This window comes from Hyaena hyaena, unplaced genomic scaffold (assembly GCF_003009895.1).
Source record: "Hyaena hyaena isolate Hyena2069 unplaced genomic scaffold, ASM300989v1 scaffold_761, whole genome shotgun sequence".
Classification (NCBI taxonomy): domain Eukaryota; kingdom Metazoa; phylum Chordata; class Mammalia; order Carnivora; family Hyaenidae; genus Hyaena; species Hyaena hyaena.
The window spans coordinates 1-19837 of record NW_024081393.1 but is presented as its reverse complement, the minus strand read 5'-3'; the positions used below and the strand labels follow the sequence as shown (position 1 = coordinate 19837).

Sequence of the window (19837 nt, the reverse complement as noted above, 5' to 3'; positions counted from 1 at the left end):
AGGAAAGGAAGGGGGTGGAAGAGAGTAAAGGGCTGTTGTTAAACAGTTTCTTACCGTAAGAGGGAGTTCAGACCTAGATCTTTCCAGTTAATCACACAACAAACTTAGCTCATCGCAATAAAAAGCGGCTCAGAGCCGACCGGTTCTTCTAGGCACTGAGTCGGAACAGGCTTCTCTCAGCCAGGCATCTCGTCCAGTGGGACCCGCCAGCACGGCCAGCAGCACCATGTGGGGGACCAAACTTCTGCCAGTCCTGCTGCTGCAGCACGTCCTTCTCCATCTCCTTCTGCTTCCCACCCCCTGTGCAGGTTAGTCTTCTCTGTTTCCTCTTCCCCATTATTTTAACTCTCTCCTGCTAACCTTGCCTTTTCCTGACACTCCCTGCACCCGGTCCCCAGCATCCTTCCTTCGCTCAGTGTGTGGCTAGGGTCCTTTCAGCCTCTCCTTGTGCTTCCTTTTGATACTCTTTTTCTGTTTGCAAGGCATTTACAATGATAATTACCATCCCCTCAGTGCCCCCCCTCCCCAATCCCACCCAGGGGCTCACTGAGCCTCTTAGTTGTGGCCTGTGGGACAGGAATGAAGTGCGAACACTGGCTGGGATTTTGCTGGTTTGGATAAGTTGAAGGCTGAACAGAAGGTCTGGTCTGAGGAGGGGAGAGGGATTGTCAGTACAGCAGGGACTCACTTCTTTCCAGAGGATCATTGTCCATGACCTTCCACCACCCCACGTCACTCAGTCAACATTGGGGGCTACATGAAGACTTGATACAGGTTTTCACTTGGAGAAGGCAGATGAAGCCCTGAGTATATGCATGTTATAAAAATGAAAGAGAAAGCCTCTCTTCTAAGATCTCATTCTGTCTGGGTATGGATGTCTGCCCTGTGAAACTGCAGTGCCTGGGAGGCAAAGATTGTGTGACTCTGATTAAAGCTGCAGAAGGGAACCTTTCAGCCTCTCATTTTCGCCTCTGAATTTGCAGGTTGGGAAGGAATTGCTGTGGAGTTCATACTACCTTCCTGGAAGTGTAGAGATTTTATTTGCCGCTTTGCAAAGTTTTCTGTTGTTATCAGGGCAAGAGGAAACATCTGTATTTGGTCGTATTATCATTGTAGTGGCTGAGGTGCCAACGGGAGAAGGTAGTGAGCCCCATGGCTGGGCACAGGGGAATAAAAGAATGGAACAAATGCCCACGTGATAGACGTGGCCTTTTCACAATGCAAACCAGAGAACTGGCCATCTTTTGAGATAAGTTAAATATGAAATTTATCGTAACTCTGGTCTAGTGTCTGATGTAATGCAAGGGTTGAAAACATCAAGAATTTGCTAAGTGACAAGGAAAAACATTCAGCCCACCTTGCCTTCTTACTCAATTTTGTGAAGTGGTCCTCTTGAGAACAACATTGTGTGGGAATGGCCAGTTTGGAAACATGTGGGCAAGATTTCTGAAAGAGGTGATAAAGAAGTTAGCTCAATCAAAGAGGTTATCGTGCCTGAGGTGTGTCATGCTAAAATGCACTCTCATAAGACATTGTTGATTTTAGGAGGTTTGGAGCTTAAATCGAGAGCATGGCTAATATCTTGGGGGCTTTTCTTTTTTAAGATTCGAATGTTGATGGTCTGAAGTATAATATGGTTTTACCTGGAAATCATCTGTACTAATGCGAGAAAAACACGATGTGGAAAACCCAAACAGTAGATCAACCATAGACAATGTCTATTTGTTTTTGGCACACATTACGGAGTTTTGGCAGGAGATATACATTCGTAATGATATTTCACTTTGGCTAACGTTGAAATGACTGCGTTTCCTGAGTATAGGGAGAATGCAGCCCCAGAGTGTGCTGGCAGGCAAGGAGAGGCCAACTGGGGATTCCAGATATGCTGTGAATAATTCCTGAAGTGGATAATGCTAAAATTGTCATCAAAAGAGGGTCTGGCTTGGTTTGGGTGGTAAGTTTATTTTGATAGGTTTTTTTTATGACTTTCCCCAAAATGGAGACTATGGACAACCCTCTTAGAACATACAAAGAAAGTTGGTCCTTTTTTATATCATCTCACATTGAACACTTAGGGGTTTTGTTGTTAATTGCTTTGGTTATACTTTTAGATTAATCTTATGAGTCTATATTCGTACACATTGTAAAATAATACAATGTGAGAATGCAAGTAGGTACTAAAACGAGGTGACAATCAATCATGAGCAAGATGTCTTATGGAGATACTTTATTGAAAAGTTTCCTAAGAAATATGCAATATAGTGACCCAAGCCATCCTTATAGGAGTTGGTCTACATAGAACTAACCTCTATGCACTTCTACCTACACTGGAAACTAATATCCAGGCCCCTGTAACAAAAGAAGCATTAAATAAGCACCTGATGTCCATGAACCTGTGAGGGATATAAAGATGAACAAATGCAGAAGAAACCCACATTTGTTGAGCAACTGTATGGGCCAAGCTCTAAAAAACTTACTTAGTTCTGATAAGATTGACATTATTCAGCTCCTTTTACATGGGGGAAATTGAGTTTAAAGACGGTAATCATCTTTTCATAGTAAAGGGACAAGAGCTGAGATTTCTACTCAAATCTATGAGAATGAAATATGTGCTGTTTTTCTCTTCTTTTATTTATAATGAAGCCAGAAGCCATGAAATCAACTGAAATTGCCTTTTAAAAATCCATTTTGCTAAGTAAAGTAAGAAAAACTCTGTGTTGGAAATACTATTATACTATGACTGAGAGTTCATTTCTAGTGTTAGGTGTTTGGAGAAAATGTGGTACCCGGGTTGAGTATGAAAAGATGGATGGTAGTATGGTCAGTACCTAAGTCAGGAAACAGAGAGTGGCCAAGGACATGGAGGTGAGGAAGTATGAGCTCAGGTAACCATGTGGGATTGGTATACTGAGTACCAAGAGGGAGTTAGCAGGGCCTGTGATTAGAAAATGAAACAAGGTAGCATGAACAAGCATGAATTTTGTGCCAAAGTATCCTGAACATCATGGGTAGCAGTTGGGAATTTTGGAATTGACAAGATACCTGTCTTAAGCTGTACTTCAGTGTGGTTGTTTTGGTCACTCCGTAGAGGAACAGTTGTGGAAGAAATAGTCAGGGAGGAGACCAGCAGGAGGCTTCTATGACAATGACAGTGAACAAGGAAGCCGGATGAAGGTGAAGAAGGGAGGCACTGAATCTCACCTTGACTATCCTCCGTTCTCTTTGGAAGAGATTATTTCACTGCATTTCAAATACCAACTGTGAAATCCAAGTCCTTAGATAACAGCAATGAAAATGAAAATGTGGACTAGTATTTATGATTCTTGTCTTTGGGAAGGTTAACGTCTCCAGCCACAACCGTTCCCTCCATTAATTATTTGTGTACTTTCATCTTAACATCTTGCCACCTCAAGCTGTTAATCACTAATCATGTGGGTAGGTTTCTCAGAATATGCGGAGCCAGATTCCTGCTTCTTTCCACACCCTGCAAATCCTTCCCTTGCATGATTTTCCTTTGAAGTCAATGGTTGGACCATATAGAGAAGAAAATATATGAGGTACTGAGAGAAATGAGTGTGAGGCCAGGGACCAGAGGGAGAAATGTGTCTTTCTTCAAGCACCTTGATACATTTGACCCTACTTTCTGTTTGTAGGTTTTCACTAAGATCCTAATGATTTCAGTTCTAAAATAGGGATTTCAAGTTCTTCAAGAAATATAGCTTCCAGAATGTTTTCCCATACTGGGAGAAAAGGAGAAAGGAGTTTTAATTTCAAGTACAAGAAAGCATGACAAAGTTGCAGTGATCTCTCACCCTTTGATTTCATTTCAATATTTTGTTTATAAACTTCAACTAATAGTTATGCACAAAAAATAGTAGAGAAAAATCTGATCCAAAGATATTTTTTTTTTTTAGTTTCTTCCCAAATTAAGATGGTCTTTTAACTGTTTTCAGTAAAACAAGCATCAGTTGCTAATACATATGGAAAAAAAAGTTGAAACTATTTTCAGCAAAGGAGTTTTATTTTCACATTCTGTTTTTGAATGACTTCTGTTTTGCATTTTTCTTTTATTGAAGAAGAAATTAGTCTTATAGATGCCTGGATTACATGGCGCACAACTACCTTGAACGTCACATTTTTGAGTAATTTGTTACTGACCTAGTAGAAATGACTAAATTATAAGGGACAGCTTCTAAATCATGAGAAATAAATAGTGAAGGGGAATTCTGATACTTGGTTCCCTTTGCCTTTGATTAACTCTGTAGCCCCAGACAAGTTTTTCACTCCTGTCTATTATCCAGTAAAGGAAAAATCATAGATTTATTTGCTCTTCTGAATGCTTTTTGATCTTTAGATGAAAGGTGGTGACGGAGAAACTTATCAGCAGGCAAGAGTTACAGTACTTTTATGAGATACAGCCACACATTAACGCATTTCAATAAGACAACTGAGGGTCTATAGACTTAAACACGAACAATAATCCCACAGAGACCTCTTTTCTCGATAGTGGTTCTCAGAACTTGCCTTCATATTGCATGATATTGAGAAAAGAAACTGGGGCATTGACAAGGGCTTCTCTTTTATTTTATTTGATAAATAGTAAAATGCATATCTTAATTTAATGTTTGCCTTGGGCTTCTAAAATTTAGCTTTACACTCTTCTCTCACACTTAGACATGTATAATAAATACATGCATAAGGCACTACACACACAGGTAGTATACATGCACATTCCCTTTAACCAACAGTTTTATTTATTGGATTTTCAGCATCCATTAACTACTATTTGTTTCTAAGAAATACTCAAATTTATATAGGAAATCAGATGCTTATTATGCTGTGAAACATTTCATAGCTCCTAAGAAATAGTGCATTATGGTCAAAGGAAGAAACTCTTCTTGTAGAAAGGTATCTCCCATTACATGGTCCTGTGGCAGAAACCAAAATGTGTAAAGAATTATACCACTTCTTTGCTTGGGAGAATGACAAGTTCTTCTCTATGCCAGAAATTAAAGAATGGAATTTCAAAAACAAAGCTGAAACTCTGCATATTTATAACATTTTTTTATCCAGATTAACTTCCAAATATTTACTTAATAATCATAGTTTAAATAGCTTCAGATATAGTATAACTTTCATTTTGTAGAGTGATTAATTGGTATATTAGCACTTCAGGTAATTAAACAAAGTCATTTGGCAAGTCAGTCAGAATGCCAGAATTATCCTCTGTCTGCCAACGTTATGCAAGGCATTTGGTCCACACTCAATAAATAACATGTTGATAGATTATTTGGTTGATTGAATTTCTATGTTAAAATGTCTTTTGAATTATATCTGTTGTACCATAGCCATTCCGTCTTGTAGGACAAAGAAAAGTTAAAAATGAAAACATTATTACAGAAATTAGTACCAGTCTTTTGGGGATTGTGTTCTGGAGTTTTACAGAGAACCAGAAATTTAGAGGACTTCATGTTTTCTCATATTTATTGTGGACTTCAGGTTAGGATAGACATTAATGAATAGCATCTGCAAGTTTAATAAACCAACTGGAGCCAGTGGTTGCTGGCAACTTTGAGAGTATGATGCCATTGTTTGTACCTCACTCTGCTAGCCGTATTTCCAAATTTTCTGCACAAAAATTTCACCCTCTTTTCTTGGCACATTTCGCCACGTATAAAGAGCAGGAATGCATTTCCTGTCGTACCATCCAAACTTCTTCTCTACTGATAGCTTTAAACCAGATCTTCAAAAATTATTTATAAGCCATATTTCTACATACTCTGTTATGCTTCTTTTTAAAAAAAGACGGCATCGTGAGTGTTTAAGAATGGAGGTTCAGAAGCAAGGCAGCTGGGTTTCAAATGAGTTTTGCCTAAGGGGCAGTTAATTTTTCCCTGTGTCTTGGCTTCTTCCTCTTAAGAATGAATATATTATTACCACCTTTGTTATAAGGATGTTCAAAAGAACTGGTAGGCAGAAGAGAGCCACAACCATGCCTCTCCTCAATACACAAGAGGTGCAATCTCTTAGACACTTGGGTCCTCTTTGTGAAGATAGTGACCATCGCTAGAAACTAGGTAACTTTGGGCAAACTGAGCATAAAGAATTAAGCGCTTGATACTCTGAAGTTATCTATAAGATGAAGTCTTTTAGGATGTTTTAGATCGGTTTTTATGTTTTTAGTAGGAGGCTTCATGCTATCTAGGGGCTTTGTAGAATACTTTCATGAAGAAAAATGATATTGCTACATTAAAGGATGAAGTTTTACACACATTTGATTTATAGCATTTGGCTTGATTTCAAGACAAACAATCCAGTAATACTAAGAAATAGTGCCCTAAAGCACAGAAAACACTTATGTAGGAAATGAGAAGGGCTAAAATATGAATAATATGAAATACTTTAAAGAGAGTCAGAAGAATTTATCCACTGCACCATTTTTAGTGAGAAGTTTCTCATATGTAATTGAATTGGCTTGTCTAATTAATACTATAACTTACATAAGGGCAAACTGTAGAAGGAAATGACAAATTTAATTACAGAGCATGATATACTAAGCCCAGGCATTTGCTTACATACTGTTTGGAGAATATCATGTCATTTATTTCTTTAGAGTGAACTCTGTCCTAATTTTTAAAACCATATTTCATTTTAAAGAATGTAGATGAGTGACTCTACGTGACAAGTTATTTATTCTTCACTGATTACAATATTCCTCTCTTGCTCTTAACTATCTGAGAGTATCAATCCCCACCTCACATCAACCCCAACCCCTGAGATCTAGTATGTTGTCAGATAAAATCACTATCTTGTGGATGATCCCAAAGGACATTTTTTTATGTGAGCCTTAAAAGCTGTTTTCTCCATTTTTTTAAAAAAAATTATTATTATTAATAGAGGGACAGAAGAAAAGAAGAAACACACTTCATGAATTCAAAAAGTCAGCAAAGACTACTCTAATTAAAGAAGACCCATTACTGAAGATAAAAACAAAAAAAATGAACTCTGCAGACCAATGTGCCAATAGATGTATTAGGAATAAAGGACTTCCATTCACTTGCAAGTAAGTTGCTTCATTTTGTTCTTAGGATAACTTTGCAAATATAGCATCTACTAGTTATCATCATGGTTCTCCCCATTTTTTGTGTTCAGTGTAATTTGCCCTCAAAAGTATAAGCCTGACTTGAGTTTTCACTCATTATAACAGAAGATGTTGCTCCCAGTTGATAGATATGTAAGGGAGTGCACATAAACTGCTATCTTTTAGAATCCACAGTGCCTTTGGCTAAGGAATTTGTGTTTTCTCATCTTACGAATAGTTGAACTTTAGAAACTAAAATTCAATTAGATTGCCTTTTATCCAACATTTTAAAGTATTCTATTCAGTAAATATATATCTTTTATTGCAAGAGGAGTGGAGGAATTTTCAGATATAAACTGGGTAAGAGCCAGAATTTACTGCAACTTACATCATTGTCTTACGGGATTGAAATAAAAGGTGTTGAGAGAATTAGATTAAAAGACTAGAGGGATTGGTGTCAGCAGCAAAGGCTATTCGAAAAGAGTTAGGGGATAGGGATGATGAAGTTTTAGGTGAAAAGTGATGGGGCAATTCAAAGAGGCATGAGGGGATTCCAACGGAGACTTTTCTTATCTTTTGTAATTACCTGCGTAACCTCACAGGGAAGAACTCCTTCCTGCTTTGCCAGTGAGCCCAAGGATAAAATTTGGGAATTTCAGGCCTTGAAGGAGACAATTACATCTGAATAATTTTCTGAATTGCCAGATGAAAATGCATTTCCTCATTCTTCCTCATAAACACCCCAGCCCCTCACTTACCTGACACCCCTTTATTCTCTATCTCATTCTATTTTTGACCGGTTTGAGCATGAGATCTTGTCAGTTTTGAATTCTACTAGTGATTGCATTTGGTCAGTGCCATGTCATGTGAATACAGATTTTAGTAATGTCGTGGCAAGTGACCCTAATTTCATCTTGCCTTTTTTTCAGATAAGTGAGTGTATGGGCCTGAGGGAAAGGGCATGGTCAGGGAAGGTCATAGACAGACGTAGAGGAAGAGAGACTATCTCCTTTCTACTCATTTATAACTCCTCTGGAAGTGTTTTTCTTGCCAAACTGCCACTTTCTGGGAGAGATTTCCTGGCCAAGAGAGTGGGGAATTGGCTTTGCATGTATATTCCTGTGATAATTCTGTTTCTTTCCCTGACTTTCCTGCTTGAGATTGTTAAACATGAATTATAGAAAACTACTCTCAATCAACGTCATAGCTGCGTAGATTTACGGTGATGTTCTTCTTGCAGTTGAGGAGGTTAGATTTATTATATTTTTCTCTCACAGGCTTGGGAAGGTGAGTTGAAGGAAATGGGAGAGGTTCATCTCATTATTGATTTTTAACTCTGAATCTGAAAACACACTTCTTGAATCCATAAGAAAGGCATTTTGACCTCTCGATTTTCACACCTTATCTCTAGAAAACAAAACAAAAGAAAAACTTTTCCCTTTGTTTTATTTAGGAGGAACTAAAATGCGTTTGCTACATTAAAGAACACATGTGACCTGATTAAAAATCTTTACATATCCCCCGTATGAAGTTTCATACTTTCCTACTATATTCTGGTTGAGTTATATTTAGTTTCCAAATTTATGGCAACCTGTGCAGAAAACCACATGTAGAAAACCTTTGTACAGCCCAAGTTCCTCTGTCCAGAAATGTGTCATCCTTCTCACTTGTCTATCCCAAATATACATATGTGTTTGAAATCACTAAGTACATTAGTCATTCAGAATTGAATGGCCATACTGTGATAGTTTGAAATTATACTCTTAATGAATTAAAGGATCTTTCTGCAGGCTTGTTATATGGACTAGAATCAATGAAAAACAATGGCAAATATGCCAAAATGCTTGGGAAATATCAACAACACTTTATGAAAGCATCTGTGATTCAGTGGGTGCAGGGTGGAATTTTCTCAAACACTATCTCCACCTGAGAAAGTATCAACAATATTAATTTTATAGAGATTGAAGTTCTTTTTTTGCTGAGTAGGAAAGATGACCAAAATGCCTGATTCTAAGCTCCTCAGAAAATTCCAATCCATGACTTGACTCAAGAGAAGAAAATATGAGGCTTTCTTCTTCTACCCATGACTGAGTAACTGGTATTGGATTTGCGTTTCTGACAAATATAATGAGAAAACTAGGCAAAAAAAGATCTACATGTGTGAAAACTTAATTTTGTTCTTGAAAGAAATATGATAATTAAAATAAGGATAAGATAAAGACTCTTCAAGTCAAACTTAGTTAAGATGCAACTCTAGAATCTGACTGTTTGGATCCATTCTATTTGGAGGCATAAAGTGAGACAAGGAAACACTTTTCTGAGAGAATATGGCATTACAATGGAATGAGAGCAAAGGGTGATTGGAGTTAGCAAGCTGGAAATTCTGATACCTGTTTTGCGGATGCAATCACCTGTGTATTCACAGAGGCAAAGCTTGTATGTTCCTGATGGGACTCATGAGTCACCTCCAAGGCATTCTCATGTCAAAGCCATATTATTAGTTGATGAGTAGTTTATATATGTGTGGTATGATTTTATTTGAAAAATTTTTTTACAATTCTTTATTTTTGAGAGACAGGGCACAAGTTGGGGAAGGGGCAGAGAGAGAATGAGACACAGAAACCAAAGAGGCTCCAGGCTCTGAGCTATCAGCACAGAGCCCAAAGTGGGGCTCGAACTCACAAACCTTGAGATCATCACCTGAGCTGAAGTCAGATGCTTATAACCAACTAAGCATACCAGGCACCCCAAAATTATAAATTTTAATGTGAAGTTAAGTGGCAAGTTATTGATTCTGTAGCTTAAAAATTTGTACTTAGATGTTTGTTTAGTTTATCTTTATATGAGTTCTTTTCTGATTACTATGCTTTCAAAGTCATTTAACATGCGCCCCCCCCCCAACATGCTACAATAGAGTAATAGGGAATTTAACACATATTGCATAAGCCTACAGTCTACCAGATCAAAATTCAAGTCTCTTTTTAGCCAATTGTCCCATAAGTTATTCTGCCACCACTGCAAAAATATACTTTTATGATTTTCTCTTAATTACTATTTCAGCTGTAAATGTTCTTGTAGGTAAATATTTCAACATGTCTTTAAGCACAAATTTCACGAATATAATTTTTTGGTATTTTGGAAATAGAATAAATAAAAATAGAGATGATAGATAAAATGTTTCAAATAACTTTAAAATAGATTTTATGTTTCATAAAACTTATTTCCCCTTATTTAAGATTCTTTAAAGTTGGCAAATTACGAAGAAATAAATGACTAACTTGGGCTATCTAAAATTATAAGAAAACTATATGTTCTCAAAGCAGTATATGGATTAGAAGTGAAAAATGCTTCTTCTTAGAAAATCTGTATTTCTTTTAATTAAATACTTGCACGTGATGACACAGTGATTAGCATGAATGTAGTGAGAAAGAACTTTAATACCATTTCTTAAAGGAAGGTAAACAGGTCAGAATTCCAACTTCATTTTCCATATTGTAAGACATGTTTGACATTTAATATGTCAAAAATTTTATCAAGTTCTTTACTATGCTCAGCTAAAGGTTTTGTCTACTTGTCATTTTACTTTAGAAAGACTTTTTTTTTAGTTAACAACAAAATCCTATATAATAATTAGCTGCAGGGTGATAAGTGTAGGAGTGACACATTTTAGTAATTTTCTTCAAGATGGTATATCTAAAGCATATGTTATGTGTTATTAATAGATTTTTTAAATTAAACATTCCTATGTTAGAAAATCTATTTAGGAAACATTGACTTACATACACAGCTATCCTAATAACAAGATTTTCATGGCTTTAATAAGCTTCCATGGTTTACAACTCATCAAGAAGGGATATAATATGCAAAATTTTCCAAACATTTGATTTCAGTTTGATTCTCCTTTTGCTAGGAGAATCTCCTGGATGGTGATATGTCTAATGCATTTTAGGAAATGTCACTTTAGGATGCACTTTATATAAGTACAAGCTTTGGAAGTTAATCATGATATTACAAATATAATCATTAGTATATAACTATAAACAAAATCTTCCAACTTGCTATGTACTTACAAAAAAATGTGTTCACTAATAATCCAAGCAGTTGTGTTATATATTGATTTTGCTTATTTAGGTCTTCATTTGTCTAAACATCATTTAGAATAACATGAGAACGTTCCAAATCTTATTCTGATACATTCTGTACGTGTATGAAAACTTAATTGTGTTCTTTCTTTGGCCATCAAAATGGTAGGTTCAAAAATCACTCATATTTTTATCATGCGTATGTAATCATGTATCTTTTTATATTGCCCTCCTTGGCTAAACCATATGCCCATTCTTTAAAAACTGTATAAATAGTAGTATTCCTTCTTTTCATTTAGATATTTTTTTCAGGGCCTTTGTTTTTGATAAAGCAAGGAAACGATGCCTCTGGTTCCCTTTCAATAGCATGACAAGTGGAGTGAAAAAAGAGTTTGGTCATGAATTCGACCTCTATGAAAACAAAGGTAACTGGTTTCTCCCTAAATGTTTCATAACAAAATAAAGTATAAAATATGTGTAATTTCCTGCCACAGTGCTCTTTCCTGCTGATTTTTCTATTAGCGTCCTGATTATTTTCAATATAGTATTTTAAAAAGAACATTTCCCAAACACTCCATAATTACATTGCCCCCTCCCTCTTCATTTATTTCTAGGAGCATCTCCTAGAACTGATATTCTCCATGTTCATTTTAGAAAGTGCCACCTTAAGTTAGTAGTTTAAGGGATCTCATATAGTATAGTAGATTGAGCTTATTATACAGTATTTTATTTATTTTTTTTTAAATTTTTAATGTTTTATTTATTTCTAGGAGAGAGAGAGAGAGAGAGAGAGAGACAGCGTGAGCAGGGGAGGGTCAGAGAGAGAGGGAGTCCCAGACTCCGAAACAGGCTCTAGGCTCTGAGCTGGCAGTCAGCACAGAGCCCGACGCGGGGCTCAAACCCACGAACCGCGAGATCATGACCTAAGCGAAAGTCGGACGCTTAACCGGCTAAGCCACCCAGGCGCCCCTATTATACAGTATTTTAAATGTTGACAATTTTGAATAACTGATATGGTATAGTGGTGATTGCTAATAATAAAACGTGGAGATTTTGAAATATTAATTGTATTTTCCTTCTTATATACTTTAAAAATCTTTAAAATAATAAGATAATATTGTTTGTTAATATACCTATTTTGTTCATCTGATACTGTATTCACAGGTATTTACTCTGATCCAAAGCAGAATTGTATCAATGAAATAACTGGCAAATGTTAAATGAATGTGAATTTTACCAAATAGATCTCCTATCACATAAATTCATAATTATGGATTGTATTTATGATAATAGTACTGATTTCAAGCTTAATGTGTTTTAAAATCATACTGCGCCATTAAATTTGAGTATTTGGTAATATATATAGATACTTCCTTGTTAATAAGGTTGATGTTTAAATTAAAATTAAAATTATGATAGAAAATAAGATGACCTAAAAAAATAAAATAAGATGATCTATATACCCCAACAATTCTGTAAATTCTAAAGATAACTCATAATCTGTATAAGACCATGTTTCAATTTTCTAGGTTGCTAACAGCTCTATGTACTAGTATTTGATAGGAATATACAGCCTGTTTCAATTTAATTCCTCTGTAGTTGCAGCAGAAAAGTTAGCAAAAATTTAGAACAATCAACATAATATATCACTCAGACATATACATACACATACAAAAACCTACCCAAATTTTATTGAGATAAAGACAAGTTAGTTATTTTATCTTAAAGTAACTCTTTGAGTTGAAAAATTTTGCAAATTACTTAATTTTTATTTTTAATATTTTGTTAAAATGGTCTGTATTTTTGAGCAAATCATTCTGCCAAATTAAATTTGTCTGGCTAGTTGAGTATACAGACTAATCTACACTGAGAGCGTGGACTGATCTCAGCTGTTATCCAGGAACAGACTCAAAAATTAAAACTTCTCTGTAGTCTTTTTTGTTTGTTTGCTTTGTATTATTCTGAAGTGTATTATTTTGAAATAATAGAAGCTTTAGGCCAGAAAGGTCAGTATGATTTGAGATAATTTAGAAACATTAATTACCTAAAGATTTGGATGGAAATGTCTCTGTTAACATATACAGCATATGTTACACATAGTTATAAAACTTTTCTCTGCTTTCCTCTGATAGACTACATTAGAAACTGCATCATTGGCAAAGGAGGTAGCTACAAGGGAACAGTATCTATCACTAAGAGTGGCATCAAATGCCAGCCCTGGAGTTCCATGATACCACATGAACACAGGTAAGAAAAGCATGAAGAAAAGAAGGCAGAGCCTTTCTTTTTTATATGTGTGTTAGCAATCTCATGTTAGTCCTTTGGAATAATCTACGGTTCTATAATCATTTAACCAACTTTACTGAATTGCATTAAGCCGAGGGTTATGCGAATTCATGACTGATATTCAAAGATGAATAAATTTGCCATTAAGATATGGCCGAACAGTATCTTACCTCAAAACCTTGTGTTTGTGCAGAAGTAATGATAATGTGATAAAATATATATGTGTATATATATTTCTCCCCTCTTGTTGTCTTCAAGAAGGTACAGCCCTCTGCAGCTCGAGTGAAAGGGTTGACTGTGATACAAATAGGCCGTGGATCAGATTCTGACCTGATCCTGGGGGCTGACCATAGTGGTACACAACCTTGGTTGGTGCATGAAAAACAACTAGTATAAGCCCCTAACAAATTCTGCTACCTAGGCATCAACACAGACCAATTAAATTAGAATCTTTTAGGGAAATAATTCAGGCACTGGTATTTTTTTAAAGCACAGACAAAATTGAGGACCTCTGCTAATAACTCATGTCACAGATTGACCAGTTTTCCCATTTCACCTCTTGCCTAATGACTGGAGCAAACTTCTAATTCCTTGGAAATTAAATGTCTACACTTCAGAGAAGTGTGTTCATTATAACAGATGAATGCTATTTAAAGATGAGTAAACACAGCATCCATAGGCTCATTAGCCGGAGAGTTTTAATCATCATGGAGGAAAAACATAGATTTCTAATACCCACTAAGGAACTAAATATAGACACAGTTTTTCAAGACTTATTTAACAAATAATTTTAACAGGAACTGAAGTAGTTTAAAACCATTCTCTCTGGTTATTAAATGCATTGGAAGATTTAGTGTACCAGGAGCCACGTACCTTGTGGAGCAGTCTATCTCGTTTATCTCATTTAATTCCCCAAGAACCCCATAGTGGGTAGTTTTATTAATTCTATTTTATATATGGTAAAACTAAAGAAGAAAGAGCCTTAGGAACTTTTCAAGGTCATGCACAACTAGTAAGTGCAGTGGCCAGAATCTTGAGCTCAGCCAGTGTTACTGTATAACCTTTGCTTTTAACATGAAACAGGACACGAAACACTGAGCAGTAGGTCACAGGCCGTGACTTGTTTTTGCAATAATGGTGGTGACTTTGTCTTGATTAATTTGCTTTTTATTCAATTTCATTCATTTTTGAGGGGCACAATTACTCAAGATGATTTTACTTCTGTAAACAGAGATGAGTTAATTGGCCCACACAGAGAGAAAAAAAAATTAGTTGCTCCACACTGGGATCAAGCCCAGGATCTGGACTAATTAACACCAGCTAGTAAGTGTCCATGCTGATCAGTTTACAGGGTTTCAATAACCAAAAAACTAATTTTTCCCCACATTAGTTACTTATAATAATACACAAATACCTCTGAAATACAGTATTATCCTTATATTACAAAGCAAAAAGAAAACAATATAATTGTTTCATTCTCTTATAAGGATTTGCATGGTGTCTGTCCCATGATACCATACGAAGAAAACATTTTATTTAAATAGATAGATCTAAGTTTTTCATTAACAAAGAAATAGCATTTGAAATCAATCCTACTGTAGTTGAGTGCACTGGACTGACCCAGTAGAGGTCTTATTTCAACCCAAATTCTCTATGATTGTGATTCTCTGCTAGAAGAGCAAATGTGAAACAGATCTCCCTGGGAACTGGCTTCCCGGTCCAATCAGCTATTTTAACAACAAACATTTCCTTGTGATATAGAGGTTTAGGGCTGAGAAGATCTTGTTTTTTAATCAAATCTCTTTTTTTATTCAACAGTAACACTTAATCTTCATCAATTAGCAGCTTATTGGAATATCTGCATGATAGCTTACCGTTTTTTAAGTTAAGTGTTACCTACAGGTTAACTTTATGGGAAATGGAAAAAAAATATATATATATATGTATATCTGTCCGGAGGAGTGATTTATTGTTGACTCCTAGATTGAAATATTTTACAAGTGGCTTAATGGGAAGATGATGATAGATGATTAAATTAGTATAGAAGCTTAACCAGAAACTCAGGTGACTTGATATCTACATCTATATCCTTCATTGGCCACCAGCATTCATTAATGAAGCAGATGATGGAATAGATCAAGTTTCCTATGAATGCAGTTTCTATTAAAAGAAAAGAAAAGAAAAGGTGGCTAGCCTTCAGAATATCTAATTTATATTTCAAAGTATATTTGGATATAACTCAGTTTTAAATATTTATTTCCTCTCTCTCCTAAAGCATTGCTAACAAGGACAAAGAAACACAAATAGTATATATGTGAATAAAAGTTTATTACAGAGCCTATTGACTGGGCTTGTATGTAATAGGTTCTCATAAACCTTGGTTGAATGAACACATATAAGGGAAAAGAGCAGGGCTGGCTTCATCCCTTGATCAAGTTTAGGATGCTAAAGAAAAGCAGGCTATCCCTCAGAACACAAAAGAAAACCAGCTAATTTGGGTAAAAAGCCTTAATACACCAAAGAATGAAAGGAAGAGATGACCAGACTCTTTACTCTGCATGTCCTAAGAGGGAATTTCATACGGAAAGCAGTGTATCTTTTCTTTTCAGTTTTATTTTATTAACTCCCCTGATAAAACTTTATTCATATTTCTGCCATATCTAGTTTTGATCTCTACTTTTTCTCTCTTCCTTACTTGTATTTTTACAACTAAAGCATTGACTGATTCGATTCATTCACTACTTTTCCCAGCTTTTCTTTAGCTTTACAAATCCAGAGGAAAGGGGTATGTGTGTGTGTGTGTGTGTGTGTGTGTGTGTGTGTAGAACAAAAATCTTCTCTAAGGATTGTAGACTACTTTGCTAATTATTCTATTATTCCCCCGAAATTACTACTCTACTTTTTCACTAAATAAGGTTATAGGAACATTTTCCTAGGTAAATTTAGGTATTACTTTATGAAAAAAAAAATCTGAAGTAAAGGTCAGTTTTGATTCTATCAGAAAAATGACTATTTTGTTAGAAATGTACTATGAAAAGTTGGAAAATGGGCAAAAATGAAAGAAAATTTCAAGCAATGGAATAAACAAATGGTATCCTAAATTATTCTGGAATAAAAGGGCTTAAAATAAGAAAAAAGGACTTCTCTTTCCTTTGAAAATTAAATACCATTAGAAATTGTGAAATCATGATAAGCTTTCATTGTATTATAATTTTTGTCAATCATATGGCCTAATGTCTGATCTTTGTTTCCCCATATTTAAAAAACTAATGTAGCATGGATATAAACTCTGTCTAAAAACATTTTGGAGTTTCACAGTATTTATAATACTTAGTTTCCTTGAAAATGGTTAGCATTAAGTCTCTTAAAATAGATTTTTTCTTTTTGACCAATAATTTATATTTTCTGAAGACTTTACTATGGGGTGTTTCATGTCCAAATGAAAGAATTTCATTGCAAAATATTGTTTGGTACCCAGTGAACATCCATATATATTTTATGTCACAATAACCAAAAAATGATGATTTCTAAATACATTTCAATGGGCAGGAGACACATTTGAATGGTTTTTACTTAGAGACTAAAGCCCTTTTACTTCACGCTAACTTAAGAACCATTTAGAATTCAAGAATCGGTAAGAGTAGAAATAAAGCTTTATAGCAACAATTGAACTGAATATTGAAAAATGTAACCAGTTTTTTAAAAAAAGTGTTTAGTGTTACTCACAGATATACATCCTTCCTTACTTGTGATGTTTTTTGTGTGCAGTCTAGCAGATGAAAGCATCAGGAGGCTAATGCCACAAGAAGTACAAAAGAATAAAAGAGGCTTTGGATTTATCTGATATTGTGTTGAAATACTTTATACTAATAAGAAAACTATAACTAGGGAATTAGAAATTTCAAATGAATGTAATGCATTACAGTCTCTGCACCCAATGACAAACTATTAGGAACTAAATCTGGAAGCACCAAACCCAGTCACAGTGAAAATTAGTCAAATTTTTGAAGAGAATAAATAATTAATTCTGTGTTTCATTATGACAAGGTAAAGGCGACTAAGCAGAGAGCGCTTAATGATAAGTAGCGTTTATTGATTGTTGATTACTCGGTCAACTCTTTGAACTTCTCAAAACAACCGTATAAAGTGTAAGATGTTATGAAGTTATGGTTATGCTCCGGGTGCAGGTAAGCTAACACTGGCTGAGAGGCTAAATTACCTGCTGAGCTCACCAGATGGGAAGAGAGAACTGAAATTTGAATCCAGGTTTAATGTGATTCTAGACCTTTTGTGTTACTTCATCAACCTGTTTCTCAACTGTGCAGAAACAAAGGGGGCTGTTCTTCATAAGAAAAGCAATAAACAAACAAATAATTACCTCGGATAAGCATTGTAATCGTGAGCGTTCAAGGCCCTCTGCAGTGTTTCTTCCATTCTCTCCTAGTGGCCTTGCTCAATCACGCGCTGTCTTTGAGTGGAGCTTTGAAATTGTGGTTCAAAAAATGTCAGTTAGGTTCTAGCATGATTGGCTCTTAGCATATCCAGAGAGGAGTCATTGCTAATGGTGTTGAGTGTGGGAATTCAGTTAGGTGAGTATTTATAAAATGTAAGTATTTTAAGAATGGATGAAACTGAAAGAACTCGAGTTAATATATATGAAGTCTAAGCTAGAATGATTTCTGTACTTCAGCAAAAACATACCCGCTAATTAGTAAAATTAATAGGCCAAAAATAATGTTGCATGCTCTTATACTGTGATGATTATCATTTTAAAACTAGCTTTTTGCCTTCGAGCTATCGGGGTAAAGACCTACAGGAAAACTACTGTCGAAATCCTCGAGGGGAAGAAGGGGGACCGTGGTGTTTCACAAGCAATCCAGAGGTACGCTACGAAGTCTGTGACATTCCTCAGTGTTCAGAAGGTAAATGAACCTGAATGCCGTGTGGGGCACTCTGCTCCTGCTTTCTGTAGAGCTGCATCTCGCATTAAAGGTTAACAGAAACGAATCAGACCATAATAAATATGTTGTTCATTCAAACGCAACTAAAGATAATTACCTGAGCATTTTTACATGAAGTCTTAAATACTGATTATCGTCAGATTAATGCAAAAGGGTTATCCGTTTGAATTGCAACAGAGCCCGAGGCATCCCTCTGGGGAGAGTAAAAGCTCGGGCTTCCTCTTCTACTGTCTTGAGTTCACATACCTCAAACTCTGCTCCCATACATCGCCTTAAAGGAACCCAGTGAAGCTTAGTTCTTTAAGCGTAAGGCTAATTCCATCCATCTAGCACCTGCTTCTGCAGAAATTTTGTCAAACCTACTCTGACATGGTTCCAGGAGTACATGAACCCGGACGAGAATATGGGAAGGGGTCGCTGGAAGTTCAATACCCCTGTGTGCCTTTTGGGGAAAAGCAAATCTGACACACAGACTGACACTAAACACCACTGAGAATAGTATCTGAAGAGATCAAAGCAGTAGTAGCTCCTCAGCTGTCCTGAAGGCAGGCGCCCTAAGTCCACGCCTGTTTGCACCTCCTCCCACAGCATAACGGGGCAGTGTACCCCCCTTGCACTGGAAACCTGCATGCCTGACAAGAAGGAAGAGTAACCACTTCAGCACTGTATGTGGTTTCATTTTTCTTAGTCACCTGGCTCCTGAGGGCCGGGCTTTTTAGTTTTGTCAGAAACGCAGCTTCTAAAAATCCCAAGGAAACATGGATTAAGCTCTGAGAGGAACTTAGTGGGATTTCGACGTACCCGGGAGTAGGGGCTGCTGGAATGCTGTCCGACTTTTATAGTACCTGTTTGTTATTAATCACATTTTTTGGAACTATTTTTCCATAAATCCATTTAATATTAGGTTGATATTTATCACATGAGAAAGGGCATCGTTAGCATAATTGTCACAGAGAAGGCGAATTTGTTTTCTGTTGTTAGTTAATTTAAGATTCTTGACTTCATGTGCTTACTGCCAGTTCCATCTGTGTTTGTAAATTCTTACTCTCCATTCCGTATCATATTCTGTTCACTATAACTTCTTCATTGTTTTCTTCTCTTTTAAAAATAATAAACTGATCTGTGATAACGTTATGCACAAGTCTGTTTTGTATGAGTAAATCTGTAATTAATATTTGTTTTAAATTTACACGTGGAAGAAAAACCCTTGCTCTTTTGGGAACTCTCCAGTATCACAGGTTTTGGAGGTTAAAAGTCCATTGCAAGGAGTTTTGTTCATTGATTTTTTTTTTTTTTTTTTTTTTTTTTTTTTTTTTTTTTTTTTTTTTCAAGTGAAGGTAACTTGGTCCAACTTCAAATAGCTTAGCATTTATGTTACCTGTCTAGTTCATGTGGGAATGTGATTCTCAGCCCTGGTTTGTAAGAAC

At 35.9% G+C, this 19837-nt stretch overlaps 1 protein-coding gene across 1 annotated transcript; it reads left to right on the top strand.

The window, feature by feature from the left end:
- Nucleotides 1-210: 210 nt before the first annotated feature.
- On the top strand, nt 211-18432 carry LOC120221164 (hepatocyte growth factor-like). Its single transcript, XM_039218414.1, has 5 exons — nt 211-308; nt 6898-7063; nt 11476-11588; nt 13296-13410; nt 18229-18432. The coding sequence occupies exons 1-5, from the start codon at nt 227-229 to the stop codon at nt 18377-18379; spliced, it is 627 nt and encodes a 208-aa protein (XP_039074345.1). The 5' UTR covers nt 211-226; the 3' UTR covers nt 18380-18432.
- Nucleotides 18433-19837: the final 1405 nt, after the last annotated feature.

Coding starts and splice junctions, on each gene's coding strand:
- LOC120221164 (XM_039218414.1), top strand. CDS start 227: ATGTGGGGGACCAAACTTCTGCCAGTCCTGCTGCTGCAGCACGTCCTT. Junction 309..6,897: donor GCTTCCCACCCCCTGTGCAG/GTTAGTCTTCTC, acceptor TATTATTAATAG/AGGGACAGAAGAAAAGAAGA. Junction 13,411..18,228: donor ATGATACCACATGAACACAG/GTAAGAAAAGCA, acceptor TTTTAAAACTAG/CTTTTTGCCTTCGAGCTATC.